Below are 26449 nucleotides of genomic sequence, written 5' to 3' on the forward strand. Positions count from 1 at the left end.
GTCCATAGCTGAGGTGTTTTCAGACGGGATTTCTGCCTTTTACAGGCTGGTTTTGACTTTTACATGTGGTGGCAGGGTTAAAAGTTGTAAAAGTCAAAACCAGCCCGTAAAAGGCAGGAATCCCGTCTGAAAACACCACAGCAATGGACCCAAAGCTAATGGTTATAGCCTACCTGAGTTGCCAAGGCCAGGCACTATTGCTGTGCAACTTTGGTCCACAAAAATGAGATGTAGGGATTGATTGAAAATAAAAAAACAGGTGTTTGGTAGAACTACAAATGTACATTTAATAGGATAATGACCTTGTCTGTGACGATAAAACCCAACAATGTGATATTCAGTAAGCTTTGATGGATTGGAACTATATATTGCAGTCAGAATTTTAAAATTCATCACATCGAAAATAGTGCAGACCTTCGTAATTGAGTGGGTGCATATGATTTGTCCCACAATGAATTTTATTAATAAATTTTGAAACGAATTAAAAATTAAAAATGAATTTTAAATATCTTACTGTAGTATATTGCTTCTCCTACAAGTCCTGTGGTGATAGTCTGCATTGTTGTATTAAACTGAATGCAGATTAGCATGAAGGAAAAAAGATTGTGTTATTGTAAATTTCATTTCATGACTCATGATCATGTCAACAAAAGTGCTCACCTGTTACATCAAGGTGTTATTGGATCTAACGTAAGTAGTAATGTATAGTCAGGAAATGTAATACGTGATTGCAGGACACGAATGACCGTACAGCAATGGTGAATGGCATATGGGACACCAGTCTGATTATCATTGTCCATATGACCTGATCTGACCTGAACCCATCAATGCAAACACTTTGTGGAATCTTATCAAAATTTCACAATACATTATCCGGTTTAGGACCTTTGCCCAAAGAGTCCTTGATTTAAACCATACACCGATGAGTCACAAGATGGAAACCGCCCATTCCGTGTGGACGGGTCGGGAATTACGGATATTTTCGCTTTTTGCCATTCTCCTGCTTCAACAAGTGATACAAGTCAGTGGGGACTGCAAGAAAATAAACTCCTGTTCCTGTTCCCTTGACGACGGGCAACACATTGACTTGAAGGCTCTCGCTAACAATGATGGCACAGCACGGTAAACAAATTGTCTCTTCCACAAGTTGTTTAATTTAACGTTGAAATCATCTGAATCACATGTGAAGCTCAGTCTGACTGCAAATTTTCTTCCTATTCCTAATACCTTCAGCTATAGCACCGTCATATATTTCTGAGAATGACTGTTGTTGTACATTTACGTTTTTTACTGAATTTGACTTGTAAAAAATGCTCAATTGACTTTCAAAAGTTATTTGCTTTTTTGCATGGCAGTTGACAAAGTCTTCAGTAGCATTTTAAAAATCAATGTGTACTAACCTAAAATTTTACTTTAAATGTTTTTAGGTTAAACTTTATTGAGGTAAAATTTTGAAAGAGCAGCAAAATCTGAAATTTATGCAAGATTCATTTTTAATATTGTTCTCCTGGTGGTCACGAATTAACTAGGCAGTCAAAGACGGTGTGAGCTACAAATTAAAAAATTAATGCAAAAATTTAATGCATTAATGCAAAGAATTGTTCTTTATTTTGTCCGGAAAGATTAGTTTGAAGAGGCAGTATAAATGCCTACTAAACAAATTTTAGAAGCTTTGTAGCTGCTTTTTAAGCGTGATCAATTCCTGCTAGACAAGTATATTTGACAGGGTAAATTGTCTGCGAGTTCAGAGTCCAGTCTCACTAACCTTTGCTTATATTGTTCACAATAATGATCATTATTAAAGGGGCAGCCAGCAAAACCTTTGGTATATTTTAGTTACCAGAAATTGAGACCTGACTTTCTGGTAACTAATTACCAGTCAGCTACCCCTATGACCTGAAAGGGTGAAGATTACGATAGTATATACCCGGTTACATTTAAAAAAAACTAGTGGTCATTTTTCTCACATTCATTTGGTTGGCTACCCTGTTGAATGTTGAATCAGTCATGACTGTACAGAAACGCAAAAACGGGACTTTCTTATCGGTATTTTTTTGAAACATGAAATACCCTCATGTTATTTTTTGATAAATATCTCTGCATCAGCCTTTCTATTCTAACTTTTTAATTAAATATTAATATCTTTTTCCTACAGTTTCAAGGACCTACAAGGTCCTGACTCTTTCTACTACAGTTACAATCCATGCAATGATTTCTCGGAAAGCGGAGACTGTACCAATGTTGCAGTAAGTATACTGTGTTTTGAGTATCCAGGACATTCTTGCAGTGATATCCCATATGGCTGCCATTATAGCTCTATAGTCACTGGAAAGACCATCCATGTATGAGATTGTCATCAAGTTGACAAATTTCACTATACGTGAAAGTGAAAATACATGCTGCAGTGGGCAAAGTATAATAGGATGGCACAATTGGCTGTAGAGATAGATGAAGAAATACAATGCAATTCAGAGACACATTTTCAGAAGCCACAAATTTTACAATTTTCAGCAATCTACTGTTTGTATATACACCTCTCTTAGAATGAACATGAAGAGAAAACTTAGTTTTTAGCTCACATTTGGTATACCAATGTGAGGTTATCGTATAATAAGCTGAATCAGTTCATTTGCATCTGATTTGCATGTCTGTATATTTGTAGGTATGTGCGGATGTATGTCCGTCACACACAAAGGCTCCCATACCGCCAAAGCTACCGTCTCAGTATTTGGTGTACAGGTAGATGTAGGGGTTGAGATGTGAATTTGTTCAAATGAACACATCAGTGTCAAAAATGTGCAAAGGAGGTAAGAAAAAGTAAAATCCTGCAAATGTGCAGGCCAGTAAGAAATAGGCCAACTCCACTGATCTTGAATCATTTCCTGTCATTGTTTATGAACTGTTACATATTAACAGACCTGATGAAACCATAGACAGTAGAGGGGGCGAAGACCGTCTATACTCAAACTAAGAGGGGCTTGTTTCTGCTATGCATGTTGCTAAAGTTGACCTCCAGTACCTATTAAAAGTTTCAGACCTTAATTACTTTTGTCATTCCTGTTTTTCTGGTTTAAATATTTCTTGTTGTTTTTCTGGTTGTACTGTGCAGAAATCATTGTCATAACATCAACATAGAATTTTCCTCCACTGAACAGATAGAAACAACATTTTTGTTGATCATTGGTAACCCATACTGGTATATACCAATTCTGGTCAAATTTGAGCGACACCGTATAATTGCGGTATTGTTACAATTTGGTTTTAATGGAAACAAAAAACTGCCATAAGGTAGAGATTTGTTGAAGTAACTTATGATTTCTCCACCAGTGAAAACTCTTATCATGTGTAAAAGGTCTATGTTTTAAGTTACCCTATATGTCCTTTGTTCTTATATCACACTCAAACAGCAAATTAAAAGAGCTTTATAAAGTGATATCATATATGGTTCTATAGGGAAAACACATTGTTATATACCTATAGGCTTGCATAACATGTTTTGTAAAACTTTTGATGGTTTTCCAATGATAATAATAATATTTCATCTATTATAGAAGTATGCATGAACTCAAGTATGATTTATTGGTTCCTTAAATTGCTGAATTTATTCATTTTATTGTAGATATGAAAATGGAAAATATATAAGCATGAGAATACATGTGACTTACCGGTATTTAATATTGCAAATTTTAAGCCATACATAAGCCATACATTCTTTTTATTTAAATCACTACTACTACCGTCATATCCCCAGACACTTAGGCTTCCTTCACACAATTAAGCTAAATCCAAGGCATTAAAAAGTTCCCAACAATTTCATCAAATCATTTGCCTTCAGGCTTGTCAGAAAACAACACTAGGAGTTGGGGGACAATCATATGACCTTGGTAACCAGGCATCAGCTGAGTTCATCACAGAAGGAAGTGACCTCTACCTAAAATATACTGGCAGTGGAAAAGCTGACCCAACAGTAAGGTAAATATTGGTCATTGATGTTTCTATTTAAATAGCAAATTTGCATCATTGTAACATGGCATCTGGAATGGGGAGGAGTGCGGATCGACTCAAGGTGAGACTCCCTGGCATGACTGGAGAATTAATACTCAATCGCCAGCTTAGTATTATCCTATAGAGCATGCTTGCATTTTGTTCATTGATCACAAAAGTCACCATAGGTAAGCACTGATAAATACCTCAAAAGAAATACACAGGTGGTCCATTATGTGGTCCATTATTCCCATCATGAATGAAGGAATTTTAGGGAAAAATCGCTGACTTCTAAACTTACATATAGGTCCATTTATTCCTCTGGCTTTGAAATACCGGCTAACGTAAGAGATAACGTGTAATGTTTTACTATGGCTCATAATAGTATTAATATGTGGCGATATCAACAATTACCCTGAAAAAACATTACATGAATGCACAGCAACTGACCAATCTGCCAATCATTATATAATATGTACCAAAGTTTTGCGCTTTGTTCACAGAACAAGTAAAGTGAAGATTACTTGCACACAGAGTGGAGGAGATATCTTGGTTGTACAAGGAGAGAAGGATCCATTAATCTATGTAAGTTAATTCAACTCATCCATGCCATCTATCATACTCATTGCTTTCTGTACATTTAAGGAAAATCAGAATTAATTTACAATGTAAATTTCATTGCATTGCATTGCTTCAAACTCTTTGTGCCTAATAAAATTGGCAATTTCAAACAGAAATAGTCAAATCTGACCACGCAAATTCAGGTTTCTAGGCAAAACCACATTAGACAAAAATCCAAAATGGGACATGTACTTTCACATGTGAGAATAATAAATATGCATGCTTCTGGTGAATGCAATGACCTCTGAATGCACTGAAACTTTTTGGAAGGGGCATTTTAAAACAGATATGTAAATTCTCAGTACCTTAAATAGTACAATTTTGCCATCGATTAGATCTCATAAAAGTCTCAGGTGGTTGACCATATTTTCAATATGGCACATTCCTACAGGTAAAACACATAAGATTACAGAAGCAAAAGTAAAACGTTAGCTTATACAGGAGTTTAACGCCAGAAATGCCTAAAAAGATAAAAAGATGAATGAGTTTCACAAGTGAAGGGAATTTTTGCCATGACAGCAGTTATATTTATGCCAAAAAGATCACCATCTCAAACTCTTGCTGTGGTGAGAAAATCAACTTTTACCCACATTCCATTCAAATTTATGTATTTTGCCCCCCTCCCCGAGCACAAAACAAAAGGTACTTAAAGTAGCAAGAATACGCCCTGTAATTTTTTCAAATATATTATTTCCATACAGTCAGTTGCAAATCAGATTAAATTTGTAATTTAGATTGTTTAGTATATTAGCGAGTCATCACGTGAAACTTCACCATGCATGCACAAAATTCTACTTGTGACCGATGAAATATTTGTGCAAAAATCCATGAGTTTCCATCTATACTGTCATTATCATATCTGGAGATAGCTCAATAGCTTTGTAGAGCATAATTGTATCTGTATGTACAAAGAGGCATGTCACCAAGTTCACAGTAAATACATCATATACGGATCTCACCTGATGAGAAATCTGAAAGAAAATAATTCAAATAGAGTACGGTATGGCTGTAATCATTTTCCTTTACCTTAATGTGATATTGAATTGTAAATTATCTGTTTCAACATCACTTATTGGACGAGTATCTTGAAAAACTTTCTACAATGTTTATCAAGTTGATATAGATTGATAAATGTTTTCACATATCTGGACACTTAAGTATCAAACAAACTGATTGATTAATGCTAATGTTGTTTTATTGACATCAGCCATCTTGGATGTTAAAATCTGAACTTCATTTCTCAAGAAAGTATAGGATATTTCAAGAAGGACTATGCAGATTAAGTATTGTCACAAATATTCTATAGTCTGAGATACTGGCTGAGCCACATTTCCTTTGTTCTTACTTGCAGTCATTTGAATTGATGTCACCTGAGTGCTGTCCAAAGTCTGGTGGTGGTGGCGGTGGTCTCAGTGCTGGGACTGTGCTTTGTATAATGTGAGTTGAGGCTGCATCACACTATTCTATTAATCTTTTTCTTAGATTTCTTTGTCAATACAGTGTGAATGAATAATGGACAAGCTCATCTTGTTCGGTAAGATGAATAATTGAATAAAACAGTTAAGCTACTGCCAAAAATATTACATAGTTCATCATCGTATGGTTGTTTTATTTGACTAGTGTTTTTGGAATCACAAGATCCTGACATGAAGACTGCAGAACATAATGCAATCATTTAAATATATTTTAACATTTCTTCAGATTTCTGGTCCTAGTGACAGTATACTTCGTAGGTGGCATACTGTACATGAAGTTTGCAAAGCAGGCTGCAGGATTGGATCTCATACCGAATAGGGAATTCTGGGTATCCTTACCTGGACTTATCAAGGTGGGAGAATGAAACATTTATTTATTTATTTATTTATTTATTTATTTTTCATGTAATCAGTTGAAAAACCTACATTACAACAGGGAGGAAAAGTCTGTCTAAACATATTCATATTGGTCAGTTACAGTTTAGTGAATTAATTTTTTTTAAAACATTACATGGCTGAATTTTTGATGATGTTGTAGCTGTGTCCAGTAATTATTATTATCTTTTTCATTTTCAGGATGGCATTTTATTTGTCGTCAGTCCATGCAGGAAAGGCTCAACACCGTATGATGAGATTTAGTGGACTTTAACCCTTTGATAAATTTGCTTTATTTTTTCTCACCAAAATTTTTGTGCAACATTTTACCAATTTTTATGAACTTTTCTGTAACTGTTTTGATAATTTTGGACCAAATGAACACAGCATTTCATTGGCCACAGTTTTCTATCAAAATTTCAGCAAAAATCTAAGAAAATTAACTTAGGTATACCGGGTATTTTATATATAAAGATTGACTTTGGCGCTCAAAAGGTTTAAGTCCGAGATTTTTACATTCATGTCATCAGCCTCTTTCAACATTACACTTTTTTCCCTCACGTATAAAGACACAAGGACAATAATTTCTTTAATTTGATCATTTCAGACTCATCTGCCATGTATTCCTGATATTATGGTACTTAAAATGGCATGTAGAAAGTAGCCATCGTATTCCATGAATGAAATGGTCTTTTTTTATGAAAGATACTTAGTTTGTTTGAAGAAATTGCTTGATCATTATTTGGAACTAATAATACTTTAACAAATGAGAAAAATGCATTTTTTCTACCTTTACCATGAAACTGTGCTACGTTCAAAAAATTGATCAAAAAGTCATTTTCATGAGTTTTGTTATAAAATTTCCTGCACATTTCATAAAACTAATTATAGAGTTGATGGAATTTTGAGCATTTCAAAATTATGCATGCATGTACATGTAGACAAAAATTTGTTTTTAATGAATAAATTGTAAATACTCCAATTTTATTTATAAAACCAAATTTTGATCTTCTTGAAGCAGTATGCTTTACATGTGCAAGCATGTGTGTGTGTGTTACTCGGTAATGCTTACATCCAGCAAAAAAAATTATTATGATGATATGTGTCAGTACTGCCTTCTGTGTGGACACTTGGACATCTGGAAGAAGACCATTTTTTGGAGCCATCTTTCTGGAACATCTGCCAAACTTTGGGGAAATTTGTTGGATGAAGACACTTTACATGTGGAAAGATGCCTTTGGAATTTGTAAAATACATTTGTAACTGAAGAATTTTACAGCTATGGTGTGATGATTTAGAGATTTTTCAAGTGTCTGTGAATTCCTACACAGCGGACTACATGGCCATTTTGTAGAACCATACCATGCACAAAGGATTGAAGAAAGAGAAACAAAAGAGATAAGTTCTGAAGTTTTTCTCTGTGATTAAATGACATTTTTCACCTGTTAGCAAAATCTTTAAAGTTGCTCTCATGTTCAGTACATGTTGCAGAAAATTCAGCTCTTAAGATGCATGGTCATCTATTTCTCAATGGCACCAAAGGCTTATGATAATCTCGCTTTTGGGAACCACTCAACTCACTTTTCCTACAAATACATACTTGGAGTAGTGTGCTATCCATGGAGGTGCATAATGTTGATGCTTTCAATTGATAATTGATTCAAAGTGTTTGTTTTTGACACTTGAAAATTTAATGTTACCCATAGAAAAACTACTAACGGTTTTGTTGACTAAACCACAGGACTATAGCATATATAAAGTCCTGACAAAAGTGCAAGAAACCAATATATTATGATTATGAATATTGTTGATTAAATGTAATATTTCTGTCATTATTGTATATTTGTAAAACTACCCAACAGCACTCGAATCCTAAATGATTATCATTATTTATTCCAAATTCACACAGTTGTTGTAAAGACCTTCAGAAATAGGGTCTACAGTTATAACTGTAGCACTGCAAAGTATATGTGCAGTCAGTCAGCAGTCTCGGTAATCACTCTAAACAGTATATAGAGAGACCGGGCCTGCTCAGAGGCAGTTTGTTCAATGCTTTATAATAAACTCTATTTCTGAGGGTCTCTATTTTCATAATCATAAATTGATTAATAACAATTCTTATGATTAATAATAATGACTTATGGCCCTGTGACTAAAAAGGAGGATCCAGTTTATACTGAATACTGAAAGGAAAGTCTGTCTTTAATGTTAACAAACCTAAGGACTTAAACATGACAGAGATTGTAAATTTGCAATTGACCTTCAATATTATCATCCTATCACTATTTCTAGAAATTTTGAAGGTCATATTTGTTTACTATGAGATTGCCACTGCACTTCACATTCAGCAATTGTGATCAAACACTTTTAAGCTATGTCCAATTATCCAGTGTAAAAACCATTAGATATACCTAGAAGATGTACATGTATGTGGCACATACCCAACCATGGCAAATGCTGCAAGTACTGCAAATTTTTGAGTCAAGTTTTCAAATGGTCAAGTCTAGATGAATGGTAAATTGCTGTTTATTTTCCTTTTTCACTTCACAACTAGTAACCTTGACTTGATAATGATAGATGGCAGTGGCAGCAAATAGTAAAGCAATAAAAAATGTAATTGTCTGGCAGACTAGACAATTTATTACAACACATAAGAGACAAGATTTTTCCTTGGTGAGTTTTCAAATACAAATCAGAGTAAAACATAATTTTCTTTGTTGCATTCATAAAGGAGGTGCAATATCAGCATGAGATTTTGAAAGTCTTTTTTTCACTGCAATGCAAATTCCTCCACCATAAATGAGTTTACACTGCTAAAAAGTTGAAAATTTTTAAAGTATGTCTGAGTGCATGGTCATATATTAACTGAAACACTTATCTCATATTTCAGTAGGGCTGCAGCTATCAACCAAACAGAACAATTATCACAGCACTTACAATGTCTCAACAAGAATATGTATTATACACCTCCAACCTCAGATGTCCAGTAATTCATCTTGGACAGGCAGACCAAGAATTAAACCAACACGGAACATAGCAGAGCTGCAATGTGTCCATTTGACCTTACACTGTGTTTGCATCACCTGACTGACCCAGGGTAAAATCACCAGTAACTTATCAACACATGACACTGTATGTATAGAGATCTTTGCCCCCAATCATTCATACACATGCACACATTATATCTCTCCGTCACAGTCAAACAAAATGGAGACCACTTCTTGTTTAAGGGCAGGTCGGGATATTCCAATAATTCTGTCGTTTTCTGTTCTGTTCCTATCGCTGGTTTGCAGTGCCAGTGCACAGTGTGCCAAGAAGAGCTCCTGTTCGTGTACCTTCAGTAACGGCTCATGGATTGACCTTCAAGCACTCGGTTACAAGGACGGAACTGCCCGGTAATGTGGTATATAATAACTTACACGATTTCACACCCATTTGGTGGTTATCACATGACAGTCATGGTGCCTGCTGCAGGCATGTGTGTTATATTGCACATCCTATTTTGTTTTCTTAACTTTAATGCAATCTTTAGTTGCATTATCAAATCAGTAAAAACAAAATGTATTTCTTTATTAAATACTTGATATAAGTTTCAAATATGATGAAACATTACAATCCAGAGGGCTCGCCATTGAATGAGATATGCTGTAATTTGTTCATGTAATCAATGTAACTGCTGCTGCAGGAAATTTTACTTCACTGTTTAAAGTGAAACTGGGTCTGTAGACAATCAACAGGTTGTTGTAAACCAGCATTGATCTCTTACGTAGACGATATCAGAACAACATACAGATTCTAAGAACATTTCTGCAAATGCTGACTCCAACTTAAAATTAGCTTTCTAAAAGTGAAACACCAAATGTCAAATCATTTCAACTCATATCAGGCTTATACCCACGATCATTATCATGGTTTTCACAGACAAATAATTATTCCAGTTTGATCATTTTACACTGTGATTTGCTTCATTCACCAATGTGACATTTTCTGATGTTTCATGAAAGATTCCAGGCATTCAATCAAGCACACAGAACACTGGTAGGGTTTTTAAACACTTTAAAATATCACAGGTCTATACATTGTTTGTTTATGATCATGCTTTTTCATCAGCATAGATTTCTAGAGTTGAAGACAGCAGAGAAAGTCACTACAATATCACAGCAGAGTAATAAAGGCAAATCAAATTACAGGTCAAATCAGTGTGTGTACCATAACAACTTAATTTGGACTGATAGAAATGATTTATAACAGAATGTGTCAATGATTTATGATGGAATGTTGCCTGTTCTGACCAAGCACAGTACAAACTAGATACACTAAGTTTTTATAACTGAACAGCATTGTATACCTTTAATATCTCAATTACAGTATGTTACCTTTGTTTTGTTTTGTTTACCTTTGGTTTGAACGAACCATTCAGCAAACTCATTTTACAACGTTACTGTCATCATAATTACAGTTTTCCAGATACTCCAGCATCGGGAGAAACATTCCTGTACAGTTACAACCCATGCTATCCCTTTTCAATAGTTGGAGCTGATAATTGTAAAGATGTTGCAGTAAGTTAATTTTTCTTTCGTTTTCTTTACAGCAGGCAGCTGCCATCTCTGGTAGACCTAAATTTGATGTAATTTTATCGATTGTTATCCAAGTAGATGTCAGATTAGCAGTCTGCTCAAAGAAATCACTGACAGAGATTAAATTACCAAGTTCAGTGATTATACCTCTCAATCTCTATATTTGTGTCAATCTCCTTCAAAGAAAACTGTAGGGTTGTACAAAATTAGGAACAATGGACAAGTTAATCCTACTGAAACAAGTTAATGTGAAAGTATTGGACTACGAAAATAGGCATCATTGAATATGATTTTGTTGTTTTTCAATGGACCGTAATCTTTGAAAACAACAGCATGCCGACTGGAAACAGGAAACTTAAGGTGGAGCTGCGTGTTGCCAACAGTTTTTTTCAAGGCAAAATTTATCATCAAAGATGGCAAGGAAACCCCTCACACTATATATTTTCAAAAAGCAGAGATTCTAAAGTTAAGTATTAGAGCAGTAGTCTACTCAAAGGATGAAGTGAGTGTATATTTGGGGTAAATATCTCAATTTTGGTATCAATGATAAAATTAAGTCAAAAACTTGACATCGTTTTTTGAAATGTAAGAATTCACTTGAAAGAAGATAATATGTAGGAAAAACAGACTTTTTTATTTTGCATAATCTATCCTCATTCTAAAGTGGCATGGGTTGCAAGACTGACACTCAAAAAAGTGATTAAAATCATAATTAGCAAAATTAAAATGCCTGTTATTGAAAATATAAAAATGTTATTGCCAAACAAAATGGTCATATTTTAATATAGCATTTAAAAAACATAATGTGAAAACTTCAAAAGATTTGACCCAGCCAGAATGGAGTTAAATTCTTTGGAAAAACTTGAAATTTGGAGAAAAAAGAAGCCAGGAAATTGAGTCATTTGCATATATTTGTATAAATTAACACTTCTTTATCACGCCACTTACGACTACTTGACAAGCTAAAAGGTGAACCCAACAAATATTTTTATCTAGGGCTAACAAATTAATTAAAATTGAATGAATATTTTCAAAAAAGTGATTTTCAAAAAAATATGCTGTGTTGGGTGCAGTGCCCCTTAAAGGCTGAATAAAACCTGATACATAATAAGTTTTCAATCAAAAGTTCAATAGGTGCAATATTATACGCTCGTGCATATATGTCGTGAACTGGTCAATATATCACACTTGGTTTACCCTGTTTTGTTGTGTTGATATACGTTTTGTTTTCTTTCATTTCAAGATGTGTCAGACAGGCCAAGCTGGCCAAACCGCATACTATGATTTAGGTGACCAGAACAGTGCTAAATTCATTGAAAATGCCGGCAAACTGGCGATACAATACGCAGGTGTGACAGGAGGCATAACCAGGTAGTCTTATCAAATTCTCTTTATCTCACTTTCAAAAGGTTTATATAAAATGTTGGGGGATATTTGTGAAAATGCAAATTTCAGGTTTCGTTTGCTCCAAAGGTAGTTCTCATTCAAAATACAGAAAATTTGCAGCAACAACAATAGCAAGTGTATATTAAATATTGTGTTTTAACAAACAAATAAAGTTTCCTAGTGATTTTATAAACATGTTATCATAAATGTCACATATGCCACACGATAGAATATAGTACTAGTTCTGTTTCCAACAAAATATGTGTCATTAAAACAAGAAACCAATCACTGGCCTGGCATGCACGAACATTTGCGTGATGTTGATTTTGTGGAACAAAGAATATCAAAACAGGGCAAAAGTTGAAGCAAATTCTGCCTTTCCTGTAGGAATATGAATAAAGTATCTGTGGTACCAAATAAAGAGTTTTGTGTATTGAGAATAACCGTGAACTTATAAATACTCAAGCATAAAGAACTTGTATTGATTGGAATGAACTTACAATTTTTTGCAAAACTTAAGATTTTGGCAACGTGATTACGTGATTAGTCGCGGTATCAGCCTACAATTTCAGAATATTCAGAAAAAAAATGTTGAGTCTACAAGCTTAAATTCTATCTGTATGAATTTTGGCAAAGAAATGGCAGTTTTCTGTCATGTGACCGTATCTGCAAAAAGTGTTCATATCCTGACAAAATTTAACAAATCAAAGTAGTTGACCAAGTTTCAGTCAAATCTGATCATATCACTCGAAATAATAACCTAAGTTACATTTTCTACAGTGACTCATGCTTTAACATTATACCTGCGAATAACATGATACATCTCATATCCTGTCACATGAATTGTTTGAAAAATGAATTGTTTGTGAATTGATTGAAAATTTACCATATTTTTGATAGGACAAGTACAGTCAACCTTGTGTGTGGACAAGGGGAAACAACTTTCATTGCTTTTGGAGAGGACCAAGAACAACCAACATTCTATGTAAGGACTCAAATTTTTGTTTGTTTTTATAACCTGTTTACTCTAAATGGTGATATGGTTACTTGAATACAATTGGAAACTTAAAATACAGACAAATACATGGATTGGATTTATCTCACTGAATTTCTACTGTTCATAAAGTGTTTTAACTGATAACATGACCAAAAATAGATGTACTGGTACCATATTGCACTACCACTTGTGAAATTTTTTAAGGGACAAAGTTGGCCATTTTCTATGAATTTTTTGATGGCAAAAATCACCAGTCAAGTCAATAGGCGAACCAAATAAGGGGAGAACCATTTGATTTCTGGGGGGGGGGGTATGGAGGATTTTGAGAAAAAAAATTTGTCGCCAGGTGAGATAGAAGAAAAAAAAATTGATCCTGCCATGGCCTGAGAAAAAAAAAATTGTCATAACAGACAGAAGTGAAAAAAAAAATTGTCACAATGCACCAGAAATTAGCAAAATTTGGAAACCCTATTCTCATGTATTCTTTGCCGGCGCGCCGCCATAGGCGGCGCAAATGTTTTTACCACAAGCAATTCTTATGTTTTTTTCCCAGCACTTATGATATAAGCATGCACTACATAGGTCTACTTACACCTCAGTGCACTCAATGTTTTCCTTCCCTTTTCTGATCCAAGAAATCATATTTCAGGATTTCTGTTGCAATATCTCAATGGCATAGGCACTATCTAAAGGGGACTTTTTGACTTCTGTAAATTGTGAAAATTTTAAAACACAAGACAGGAGTCAATAAACTAGTGTTAAAATCAATATAGTATTCTCTCAATATAAATATATTAGGAAGATGTACAAGTTGACAATGAAAAATTGAGGAACAACAAATGTAATGAAATACAAGGGAGAGGGTCACTAAAAAAATTGAAAACTTCAGGGGGCGTTACTCAAAATGTGGAGAGGAAGAAGAGGGGACGGGTTACTCAATTTAGTTTGGCGAAATAAATTGAAACACATCTCAGATTGCACCATTGCACACATCCATTTCTCAAAATTTTCAATGCGAGAGGGGGGCACCCCCTCTCGTGCTCTCCCCCCCCCCTTGGCTTTTCTAACAGTGTTACTGGTAAAAGACAAATTTAAAATACGTATCGGATTGCACTAAACTGCACCGTGGCGCACATCAATTTCTCAAAATTTTCCCAGGATCTAGGACAAAACTTAACTGTTGTGAATTCATCCTTTATTATCACAGAGACATGTTTCCATTTACCTCACTTCAATGACCATTTTGACAGTTAAACATACCATATTCAGCTTTTCATTAGAAGCTGGCAGCTGGAGAAATGACACAAGAAGGTCACAAATTTTCCGTTCCTGTATATTTATTTATCTTCAGTCTCTGGCAAACAGAACTGTTTTTCACAAATTGTATCGTCATCGTTTGGTTGTTGAATATTGTGACACAAACACTGATCATGCATAAAATGTAAAAATATTGCAGTGTTCAATGTCATTTTCAAACAGTTTTACCAAATGCAAAATAACCTGAAACTCCTCTCAGATTGCACCATTAAACACATCAATTTCCCAAAATTTCCAATACGAGAGGGGGAAACCCCCTCTCGTTTGCTCTCCCCCTTGAGGTGTTCTAACAGTTTCACTTAGTAAAAAAAAAAATTAAAAAACACCTCTCAGATAGCACCAGACTGCACCATTGCACACATCAATATCTTAAACTTTCCATGCAAGATACGGGAAAGCCCCTGTGACACTTTCCCCCTAAGCCTCTCGCGTGTTCTCCCCCTGTACTTTAAAATTCTGCCTGGTCAGATATCCTAGTGAAAACCTTGTCATAATACCCATCCAAATTAAACAATATACTATATGGTTAGATACTGCGTGAGCTTTTATATCTTTATTTTATTGTGACTTGCAATTTCATTTTGATGGGTTCACCTTTTTTGAACCATCATGAGATAACTGATGATAGTCTAGCAGAGTACATCAGGATTTCAAAGGTCTTTACTGTTAAATTGCTGTATTTTGTAAATTTTACAAATACATGTATTTGTATTTAACTTTTCTAAGTGGGGGGGATCAGTCAAAATTTCAGAGTTAGAGAGGGGAGTTACTCAAATTCATCATGGTTGACGGGGGGGGGGGGGGGGGGGGGGGGTGTGTCACTTGAAATTTCTGAGTTTCAGGCCGTAAATAATTACGGCTCCCTTATATACAACGCATCACAAACTTGATGACAAAGAAAAAAAAATTTGCATTGCTACTCCATTTGAAAAAAAAAAATTGATGCAGCTCTGACAGTAGAAAAAAAAAATTGCTGTCACTGTGACAGGAAAAAAAATTTGCTCCCATACCCATTTCCTCCATACCCCCCCCCCCAAAATCAAATGGTTCTCCCCTAAATGACCATAGATGACTTCAAGGATATGTAAAACCACAACTGCTTACACTTATTAGTTTCAGCTGTAGCTAGCTGGGGCTTATGCTATTCAGAGAAACAAAACAAAATGAAACGAAACAAAAGGAAATGAAACGAAGTGAAACGAAACAGGGAGGTGAACCAGTACTCCTGGTTGGACATACTTTTTCAGTTTTAATCTTACTATTTTTAGTTTTTGTTCTAACTTTATTACTGATTTAAATGGTATTCGGGTATTTGCTGAAAACAAAATGCATAAAAGACAATGTTACCAGTTCAAATGCTTGTTACATCAAAGTTGGGAACATGTCATGGGTTTGTCCCTGGAAGTTGCTTGTACATAATGTAAAGAATTAATCACAATCTGCTGATACGAGTTAAACCATATACCGGTACTTGTACATAGGTTTTGGCTCATAATCATATCAACAGTTTTTTTTTGTTTACTAGAAGTGAATTCAATAATGTAAATCATTTTGCCAACAAGTCCAATGAACATATATGGAACACAGCTTTAATGCTATTCAGAGAAATGAAACAAAATGAAACAACACGAAACAAAACAAAACAAAACAAAACAAAACAAAACAAAATGCCAGTGTATGATCTCTTTCACGTAAACAGAAAGGCAATTGACTGCAACGTACTGCACAGACAAGTTGACTACTCACACACAATGATTAAATGAGTTGGCAACATTAATATCTGGCTTATCAACAAAGTCTGTGTGATACTTTAGAAGAAAACCTGTGTGATGAACATGCAAGTGTAAAGGTCAACCTAAAAGACCTGTAGTTTATTGAGGCAACACACTTTTATGAGCTCATTGCTATAATCAAGTAAAATTGTATGTCTTATGCAGATAGTGTGTCTGGGGAAATTGAAATAAACAATACTTGACCATGGACCAGTGCATTGTAATATGTTACATTGTATCTCAATCTTGAACACAGGGTGCTTATTGTAAAACTGGGCAGTTTCTGTTATTAATTTATATACCTACATTCACGTGCCTGTGTAAACCTATGGGAGGAAGCGCCCTCAGATCGTGCATTTTTTTTACGTATCACGCCCTGGCCCGGTGCCCAAATATGGGCAATCGCGTGCATTTCTGAAGTAACTCTTTTTATGACAAGTCCTTGGTTGACGTCATATTATTCTAATATCAACATCTGCGAACTGGTTACTACGCGCGTTGCTATCCGCAAACGTTCCATTCGTACACAAAGCCAGCGCGAGATTAGGAAAACGTCTGCTCGCTCAGATCGTAGTTGTGCGTGGCGACAGTGGAGCCGCGCCGGTGACATCAGCTTATATTTCTAAATTCTGGTGAAATCCTGTGTATACTAGGTGCGTGCCTGTTTAGGATAAATTTCAAGAAACTGACATTACGCCTTTGTCCTTCTTACGCCTCGATTTCAGCCTTGATCTCTGTTGGTCACGTAAAAGTACGGATGTTGCTTTGCGCGTTCTAGAATTCTGCAGGTAAACAAATGACGTCATTATGTATGTCAATCCGCGACGGGAAGCGGCCATCGAATTTATGAAAAACTGACACAAATGGCGATAAATTTTTGATATCGCAGGCATTTTTATCTCCTAAACAATGCTGAATATTATGTAAACTACATATTTACCATTTCATAAGGTATATGATAAAACCTTTATGGCCCTGATACGGCTTTTGCGGCCCTGGTCGTACGGCGTACGGGCCCTCGCACGCTCGGGCCCTTCCGCCGTACGACCTCGGGCCGCAAAAGCCGTATCAGGGCCGTAAAGATTATTAATTTATTTTGACTGCCTACATGCAGAGTTGCAAGCCGATCTTGTGTCATCTGACTCCGTTAATGATATAGCTAGCTACAGCTGAAACTAATTAGTGTAAGCAGTTTTATTGCAGTTCACTGCAGTATTCTTAAACTTCGCTGTCTAATACTGAAAATGGTTGTAATTGACATGGCAGCAGTAGCCCTTGTCTTCTGTGAGTGGCCTAGTGGGAAAGGCGGTGATGACGCTGGGATCCCATGTTCCATCGCCTCTGGATTTTGGCAAAACCTTTGTCTCCGTGTCGTTTTTTGCATTAATGGCTTGTCAAAGTGAAAGATCTCTTAACAAACATAACAGCAGCTTACAGGGAATCGGTCTTGATCAATAATTACTGTGAATACCCGTAAAATTCATGTCAAGAACACGAACACGCACTGGTATTGCAGAACATTTTTGTACGGATGAAGCCTAGCTGAGTTGAAACATACCCAGGAGTGAATCAAATTTCTTTTGGGCCAAATTCTATATCTCACTGTATGTCTCGCCGATTTGAAACAGACTCTAGTATCGTATGGCGTATTCACGCATGACCAAAGTAGCAAATTAAGTCAATCAGTAGGTGTGGCAGGGCTATGCGCTACCGATGCCTTTCCAACTCCAACTCCAAGGCATATTTGATTATTTCAACAGTCAGTGTCTGCGAATATATTTATCTGACCATGGAGGTTAAAAAGACTAGCACTCTTCAGGACCACATGCACACTTTGTACCCACGTACATGACATGTGGTCGATTACACTTGCCAAACCGTGGAGGTGACACTGACTGAGTATACAGTACGTCATTGCTCAATGTCGTTTTTGGCCTTTTTCGGGTGATTGTATTCAGCAACGACATGAAGTTCCATGTACGCATCAGTCGCCAAAGTATATATGATTCAATCTGACGATCACCTCAACTCTACCGTGACAGTCTGCTGAAATTTATTCTTTCATGTTTACCTCTGTTTTGATATTTCTGTGCCCACAGTCCATGGGCAAGTCTATACATGGAGGTGCAAACGAGACAAAAACAATTGTGCCATTAGGTAATAGGTCACAGTCTTTCTACTGTCATCGGCTTCGAATTCTCAACTGTTGCAGCTTCCACTACGATTAATGTGGTCTTTTGCAGCAAAGAATGGCATATCATAGAACAGGATTGGTCGTCAAGTTCTGCATGCAAAGCTGACTGTCAAAATATAACTTAAAGGCGGAACCTCCCTTTAAAAGGGCGCGAAGCCATGGTGGCGTTCACAGTGTAAGTGGACACCAAACAGGCAACACGCGGGCACACACACACTCCAGAAAATGCCACTGTTTAGTTTTCTCCGGCCGCAAAAACGTAGACAGACTGCCAAGCGGTTAGCACGAAGCTGCTGCCGATCAAACTCTGTGGTTATATTCAAATTCTAATGCGACTGAAAGACAATTTTTTTTAGGAAATTCGAGTGTTGGTGGTGGGGAATCAATGAACGTGGCAATTTCAACCAGCTGTCAATCAAATGCTTGTATAAACTCTGTTTGCAGGATTAGCAAAAGGTGACAAAAGGTTGCGATCAGTTTGTGTAATTAGTCCCCACGGACACCGTCCGGGGGGACTTATAGGTTTGGTCATGTCCGTGCGTGCGTCCGTGCGTGCGTGCGTGCGTGCGTGCGTCCGTCCGTCCGTTCACGCAGATATCTCAGAGATGCCTGGAGCGATTTCATTCAAACTTAGTACAAGGATTACTTCATATGTCATACATATGCACGCCGATTTGTTTTGTGATACGATCCAATATGGCCGCCAGGCGGCCATTTTATTACGATTTTTTCATGTACAGAGCCATAACTCAGACATGTTTCAACCGATTTTATTCAAAGTTGGTACAAGGACATTGACCAATGTCATAGATATGCACATCAATTTGTTTTGTGATACGATCCAATATGGCTGCCGTGCGGCCATTTTGTTACGATTTTTTCATGTACAAAGCCGTAACTCGGGCATATCTCAACCGATTTTATACAAAGTTGGTACAAGGACATTGACCAATGTCATACATATGCACGTCAATTTGTTTTGTGATACAATCCAATATGGCCGCCAGGCGGCCATTTTATTATGATTTTTCATGTACAGAGACCTAACTCAGACATGTTTCAACCGATTTTATTCAAAGTTGGTACAAGGACATTGACCAATGTCATAGATATGCACGTCAATTTGTTTTGTGATACGATCCAATATGGCTGCCGTGCAGCCATTTTGTTACAACTTTTTCATGTACAAAGCCGTAACTCGGGCATATCTCAACTGATTTTATACAAAGTTGGTACAAGGACATTGACCAATTTCATAGATATGCACGTCGATTTGTTTGTGATACAATCCAATATGGCCGCTAGACGGCCATTTTATTACAATTTTTCATATACAGAGGCATAACTCAGGCATATCTCAACAGATTTTATTCAAAGTTGGTACAAGGACATTGACCAATGTCATAGATATGCACGTCAATTTGTTTTGTGATACGATCCAATATGGCTGCTGTGTGGCCATTTTGTTACGAGTTTTTCATATACAGAGGCATAACTCAGGCATATCTCAACCGATTTATTCAAAGTTGGTACAAGTACATTGACCTTTGTCATACATATGTACGTCAATTTTTCATGTGATACGATCCAATATGGTCGCTAGGCAGCCATTTTATTACGATGTTTCATGTACAGATCCATAACTCAGACATATTTCCACCAGTATCATTCAAAGTTGACATTGACCTATTTCATACATATGCTCGTCAATTTGTTTCACGTCATGTAGCAGTAACATGTCAATTATTGAAGTTTCGTAAGTAGGCTGATATGTCAAGAAATATGTACTGCATCAAATTCATGAAACTTTATACAGACGTTAACTGATGTTAAGCTCACATTGCTTTAACATTGAAAAAGACATTTATCAGTGTCATTTTAATTAATTTGTAATTGCATAAGTAATGAACTTTCCTAATTAGGGTGATATAGCCACAAATTAATACAGCGTCAAATGTGATGAAACTTGATACAGATGTTGATCTCATAGTGTTGTAAATACTGCATCAAACTTTATGAAATATGGTACCAGTGATAATCTGTTAAGTGTTAGAATTGTATGCAAAAATGTTTTGCAACATCCTGTTGATTAATTCCTAGTTGACTCATTTTATGAACTTTAGGATGGTGGCCTACATTGGTTTTATGTTTTCATCACCATGGAACTCATTCTTGGCCATTGAGCGCCATCTGTATCAAAGTATTTTTATCACAGACCTAATTAATGAAGAGGACTCTATCCTCTCTGAGGACATGTAATCAAAGTACCCATTATTAACAAGTGGGGACTGTGTCATCAACGATGACTTGTTCATGTTATAGAAATCAAACACCGTAATGCCAAGTGTTTTACTTGGGAGGAGAACTCCACTAATGCGAAAACCTGGGATTGAAAATTGCGGCTTTATAAGCAAGCGGCATCGGTAGTAGGGAATCCTGAAACACAGCGTTCTCAACCCATTTATACATGACGTATCACTGTGTGTGTTTTTTTCACACGCGGATCGATGCTCACAGCCGTGAACAGCCAAATTAATGGTACAGACCATTTATATTCTTTCTCACATGGTTTTCTTTATTGTGTCTACCATAAACAATGGAACATATGTGTGGTCACCCACTCATTATCTTTCAACATGTCAATATATAAGTAGTATCTGGCATCAAACAAAATTCACGAAAAATGGCCAACTTTGTCCCTTTCATTAAAGTCTTGCTTATGCACGACAGTACTATTATGTCATTCAAGGTCATGGTATTCCACAAACCAATGAAAATAAGTTACAAAAATCTGCACATGAGTGGTTCTTTTGTGATAACAATCCTAACATTATTTTTTTTCAAGTCTGTAGTTTTGTTGTAGCTGTTTTTGCTGCTGGGCGGTGAGCTAGCTAGGTGAAATTATGAATCATTCACTAGTTTGTAAGAGTGCATTTCTTTTTATATATATTCCAATTTCAATACAGGTATATAGCTTCAATGTGCATATCAGTGTGTCATGATCAACTGTTCATGTCTTGCTGCTTGTGTCTTCATAATTTCTTAAATGTAATTCACAAAAATCCTTGTAGTACAATGGCTAAGAACTCATTCTTTTATCAAAGAGCGTTATAAATAAACCTTAACTGGGATCTATACTTCATCTTTTGGCCTTCGTCAATTCTTCATGGACAAAGGCTAAAAGACAAAGCCGAGATGAAATGATGAGTCAGACATGAAATGAAATGATGTAAGAGCTTGTTCCTTGGTGAGCATATAGTTTACTCATGACAAGACTGAGTTGGCTGCTACCAACATAAAATTAACAGATCTAAGATTGATAATACATGAAGCTATAGTGATAATAGCTAGTGTACATAGTTTTAAGGCTTTTTATGGAATTATAGTTACATTTAATATAGAGCATGTTATGTAACCTCATAGTGTTACCTCACAATTCTGTTTTTTTTTAGTGTGTGTGTGAGTTTACAAATTAAATGATCATTATATACTGTAATTGAATTACAGAACTTTGAGCTGAAATCCCCAGAGTGTTGTGCAAAAGCTGGTTCAAGTGGTCTCAGTGCTGGAACAATACTCTGTATCATGTAAGTGTAATGAAACTCTTGCTCAATGTAATGCCACTTTCATAAATGTGCTGGGGCGTGGGGTGGGGTTGGGGGGGAATGAAACAAATTGACATCAATGCAGACTTAACCACACTTAGATCCCATTTTTGATGCACTTTCTAAAGGTTTTAATCTTTCTCAGTGTTTTTTGTTAAGGGCAGTTGTAGGTAAATATTACCAAGGTTTCTTGGCCCTGTTTGGGGTTGCCCTGGTAATATCAATGCAATCCTATGAGAGGACATGAGAAATGTTTCTGAGGATCCCAAACTATTTATGGCCATTGTTGGTATTAAAAGTGCTGTGCACACCAAAAAACTGTTGATAAGTTTACCCAAGTTGCTGCTCAGGAGATTACTGGTACCATAGTTTATGTCCATTTTTACACCACACATAACTATACGGATGATCAAACTGATGATTTCAGATGAATATGGGCACAATACTTTACACATATACAAATTCAACCAGTTTCTATACCCTTTTATTTGCAGATAGCACATAATGAAGGCAACAAAGACATATCATAGGGTTAAAAAATTGTCAACTTTAAATTGCTGAGAATATACAGACCAATCACAGTTAATCTTCTCATTTCCGAGACATATCAACTTTATATCATTTTGCTTAGTTTAAACTGTACGTATGCATTATACATTCAGTGGACAAACTCATCTATTTAATACCTGTAAGAATAAAATGGAATGTTAACTTTTATGTCTGATTTTTTTCCCTTCTTTTTACCATATCTGTGAATTTAGCTTTCTGTGTTTGGTCAGTGTCTATCTTATTGGTGGTGTTCTCTACTTGAAATTTGTGAAGCATGAGGAAGGGGTTAATTTGATACCAAACGGGGAATTTTGGATGGAGCTACCAGCATTGATCAAGGTATATAAAGCATTACAGACTTTATCATTCATCATTTAATGGAAAAAGACAGATACATGTATGGCTGACATGCAAAATCCATGACAGAAATTAACAAGGATGTTTTGAGAATATATCATCAGAAAATCAAATAATTATATATATATATATATATATATATATATATATATATATATATATATATATGGTAAAAATTGAAGTAGAAAACAGGACTTACGCGTTACTCAGTTTCAAGTGACATAATTATATATATATGTATAGGATAAAGCCTGAGTACGAGGGCTCTTCTGGTATATAAAGTCCAACCAACGATAAAATGTCGAGGCCGCAGGCCGAGACATTTTATCGTAGGGTTGACTTTATATACCAGAAGAGCCCGAGTACGAGGGTTTTATCCGACTTAAAAACTATCGCCCCTACTGATAATTTTCGTTTTCAAAGTGTTTACGTCAACCGTCCCCTTTGTCAATGTACATGTTAAGGATATGAATTAAAACTTTTATTTGTGAAATAGCCTTCCAGTGTAATGGAACATTCTATAAATGCCCTAGTGCACATTATATAAATGCCCTAGGGCACAGCAGATTTGTTTTTCAGCTGGTTTCCGCTGTGTTACCAAATTTGAATATTAAAAATGTACCAGATGTCTACAGAATATGACATGTTCACTTGTGATTGGACAGTACTTTACTACAGCGCTGTCATTCGTTTTTGGAATTGGTGACCAAGGCTTTATGAGTAAATAAAACACCCTGAATTGAGCACTCTGATTGGTCAATCAACAGTAGATAGTTTTTAAATATATATATATATATATATATATATATATATATATATCTATATATATATATATATATATATATATATATATATAATATATATATGGTAAAAATTGAAGTAGAAAACAGGACTTACGCGTTACTCAGTTTCAAGTGACACACACACACACACACACACACACATATATATATATATATATATATATATATATATAGATATATATATATATATATATATATATATATAATGATTACTAATTTGAATTACTTATAATACGATCTATTTCTTTATTTCTTTTTCAGGATGGATTCCTATTTGCAATTAGTCCATGCAGGAAAAATTCAGCATATAGTGAGATTTAGTTCAAAGATAAAATTTCAATATTATCAGCAGTTGGGATACATATCCTATTCATAAGAAGATATTTTGGTATACTGTGTACCAGAGGAATTAGCCATACATGGGGTTACTGATTTGATATCACTCCACATAAAATGAAACAAAATTATTACCGTAACGACTGGATTTTTCTGTACTGATGCTTGACTAAAACATTGGAGATTTACTCTGTCTGCCAACTACTTGAAGTTCCATTAGATGCAACTTTGGAGACATTTTCCATTTTTTCTGTCAAGTTTGTGTGAAATACAGTTTCCTGTACAGCTACAGGATCATGTCAAAATGTCTACACTGTAACAACAACATTGCATATTTTACACAATGTAAATTCTTGGAAATTTAGACCTATACTATGTATATCAATGTACTTTTGGATTAAAAAACTTTTTTGGAAAAAAATTAATGAAAATGTTATCAGAAGTTAGTACTGTCTTCCATGTAAAATTACACAGAGAGTCATATAATAATAGTTCATTTTCAAGGCCAGAATGAAATGACTGTTCAAGGTCATTATATAATCCAACATTTTGTTGGAGCAGTCTTTCTCCTAATGTTTCACATGTCTGTAAACTGATGCAGGACAAATCCAAAACATATATTTCAGCTGGTCCACTTTTTACCTTCAAAGTCAGTCTCACTCACTGATGGTTTTTTTATTGCAACCACTTTTCCCAATAGCATAGTGTGTCTTTCAGTGTACAGTTATATCAGGAAAGATTTACTGAATACAGCAGCTTTTAAATTGTTCTGTAATTTTCTTTATGGTTGGATTTTTTTTTAATGTTGGGCAGTTATTTTTTATTTACTTTGTACAGGCAGCTGTTTCATTATCAACATGGCATAGGGAATCATTAGACTTCTTTCCAAAAATAATTTCCTGTAATAATATGCTGCTTGAAATCTGCTGTCAGGTTTTTACGTTTTGGCCTTTTCTTTGTCACCAATATTACGTACAAAGACTGTATTTGACCTCTTTTGCTTCAGAGTTTGTTATAATGATTTTCATAGGCTTTGTGTGGGTTACTTTATTTTGGTTTCATTTTTCCTCTGTTCAACAAACATTTAATAGAACAGTTGTGGTCGGACGTTTTGAATTTATTCAAAGTTTGATACAAAGTTTCAATGTTTTTCAGAACACGGATTAACTGAACTTATCAAAACTTTTCAAAGTATGTTTTTGATCAAATATATTCTTGGTCAAGTATAAAATTTTATACCACAAAGATGAAATGCCAAATAAAATGTATATACTCAGTAACATGAAACAATTATTGTCAATTGAAAGCTCTCCCATTGTTAATGTAATCACCACCATAGAGGGCGCACTATAGAAGTTGGCAAGGTACATTACAAACACTCTTCACACAAAACGTCTCGGCCAATATTTCAACGTCAAGCACAATCACCTGTAGTGATGCTGGTAACAAAATGTATTTTACCTGAGTTTATCGATTCAGAATAGACCTAAATCGTACCTGATTACTTCTTTAATTTTCTTCATCAATGAAAACCAAAACAATTAACAGCCTCATCACTTGACTTTTGACATGAAGAAAATGGCCATTCAGAAACTATAGGAAATGAGTAGATGAATGTAGTTTCATAGTTAACCGCTTTATGAAAGCTGCTACTTTTATTGTATCAATTACTGTTCATAAAATGTAAATTGTAGGTGCATGCATGGATAGACTTCCACATGGCCCATTCCTTGACTTGGCTTGATTTAAGGCTTGATACACTGTTATGCCTGCCCTCAACCTAATTCTTAACCCTCCCAACATTAGATTTGATGTGGTTCCCCTGAGGAAAGTCCCTTTATTGAACTGATTTTTGAAACAGGTAGGGCCTAAAGGAAACCTTGCAATGAATTGCCAGAACAAGACATACATTTTACTCATACATTATGCAGTTAGCAACAAAGGAAGACAAGGGAGCACACACTATAATTTCATTGTAAGGAAAGTGACTCACAGCTAGCACATCTGTAACAGAGTCACTCAGGCATCGTTCATTCACATCACTTTATTGAAATTCATGTCAGAGCAAACTTAACCAGGTACTTATGATAATTATGGGATG

General features: G+C 35.5%; 2 protein-coding genes across 4 annotated transcripts; both read left to right on the forward strand.

The window, feature by feature from the left end:
• The first annotated feature begins 800 nt into the window (after nucleotides 1-800).
• On the forward strand, nucleotides 801-7447 carry LOC139140480 (cation-dependent mannose-6-phosphate receptor-like). Of its 2 annotated transcripts, XM_070709776.1 has the most exons (8): nucleotides 801-1122; nucleotides 2156-2246; nucleotides 3836-3972; nucleotides 4488-4569; nucleotides 5957-6042; nucleotides 6307-6433; nucleotides 6657-6718; nucleotides 6951-7447. In XM_070709776.1, coding segments are annotated over exons 1-8 (786 nt in total). In that variant the 5' UTR covers nucleotides 801-922; the 3' UTR covers nucleotides 6952-7447. The 2 variants fall into 2 exon arrangements, with proteins under 2 accessions (XP_070565877.1, XP_070565876.1); XM_070709775.1 differs by lacking the exon at nucleotides 6951-7447 and having other exon boundaries at nucleotides 805-1122; nucleotides 6657-6844.
• Nucleotides 7448-9399: 1952 nt separating this feature from the next.
• LOC139140476 (cation-dependent mannose-6-phosphate receptor-like) lies at nucleotides 9400-25638 on the forward strand. Of its 2 annotated transcripts, XM_070709773.1 has the most exons (8): nucleotides 9400-9552; nucleotides 9749-9850; nucleotides 10915-11014; nucleotides 12276-12403; nucleotides 13319-13403; nucleotides 22206-22285; nucleotides 23065-23191; nucleotides 24274-25638. In XM_070709773.1, exons 1-8 carry the CDS (start codon nucleotides 9503-9505, stop codon nucleotides 24331-24333), a joined length of 732 nt encoding a protein of 243 aa, XP_070565874.1. In that variant the 5' UTR covers nucleotides 9400-9502; the 3' UTR covers nucleotides 24334-25638. The 2 variants fall into 2 exon arrangements, with proteins under 2 accessions (XP_070565874.1, XP_070565873.1); XM_070709772.1 differs by lacking the exon at nucleotides 9400-9552 and having other exon boundaries at nucleotides 9576-9850.
• Nucleotides 25639-26449: the final 811 nt, after the last annotated feature.

This window comes from Ptychodera flava, chromosome 9 (assembly GCF_041260155.1).
Source record: "Ptychodera flava strain L36383 chromosome 9, AS_Pfla_20210202, whole genome shotgun sequence".
Taxonomy (NCBI): domain Eukaryota; kingdom Metazoa; phylum Hemichordata; class Enteropneusta; family Ptychoderidae; genus Ptychodera; species Ptychodera flava.

Bases quoted from the DNA above. Each gene is read 5' to 3' on its own strand.
- LOC139140476 (XM_070709772.1), top strand. From the start codon at position 9,663: ATGGAGACCACTTCTTGTTTAAGGGCAGGTCGGGATATTCCAATAATT. The intron at 9,851-10,914 runs GTAATGTGGTAT...TCATAATTACAG, and splicing joins TACAAGGACGGAACTGCCCG to TTTTCCAGATACTCCAGCAT. The intron at 13,404-22,205 runs GTAAGGACTCAA...ATTGAATTACAG, and splicing joins AAGAACAACCAACATTCTAT to AACTTTGAGCTGAAATCCCC.
- LOC139140480 (XM_070709776.1), top strand. From the start codon at position 923: ATGAGTCACAAGATGGAAACCGCCCATTCCGTGTGGACGGGTCGGGAA. The intron at 4,570-5,956 runs GTAAGTTAATTC...TCTTACTTGCAG, and splicing joins AGAAGGATCCATTAATCTAT to TCATTTGAATTGATGTCACC. The intron at 6,434-6,656 runs GTGGGAGAATGA...TTTCATTTTCAG, and splicing joins CCTTACCTGGACTTATCAAG to GATGGCATTTTATTTGTCGT.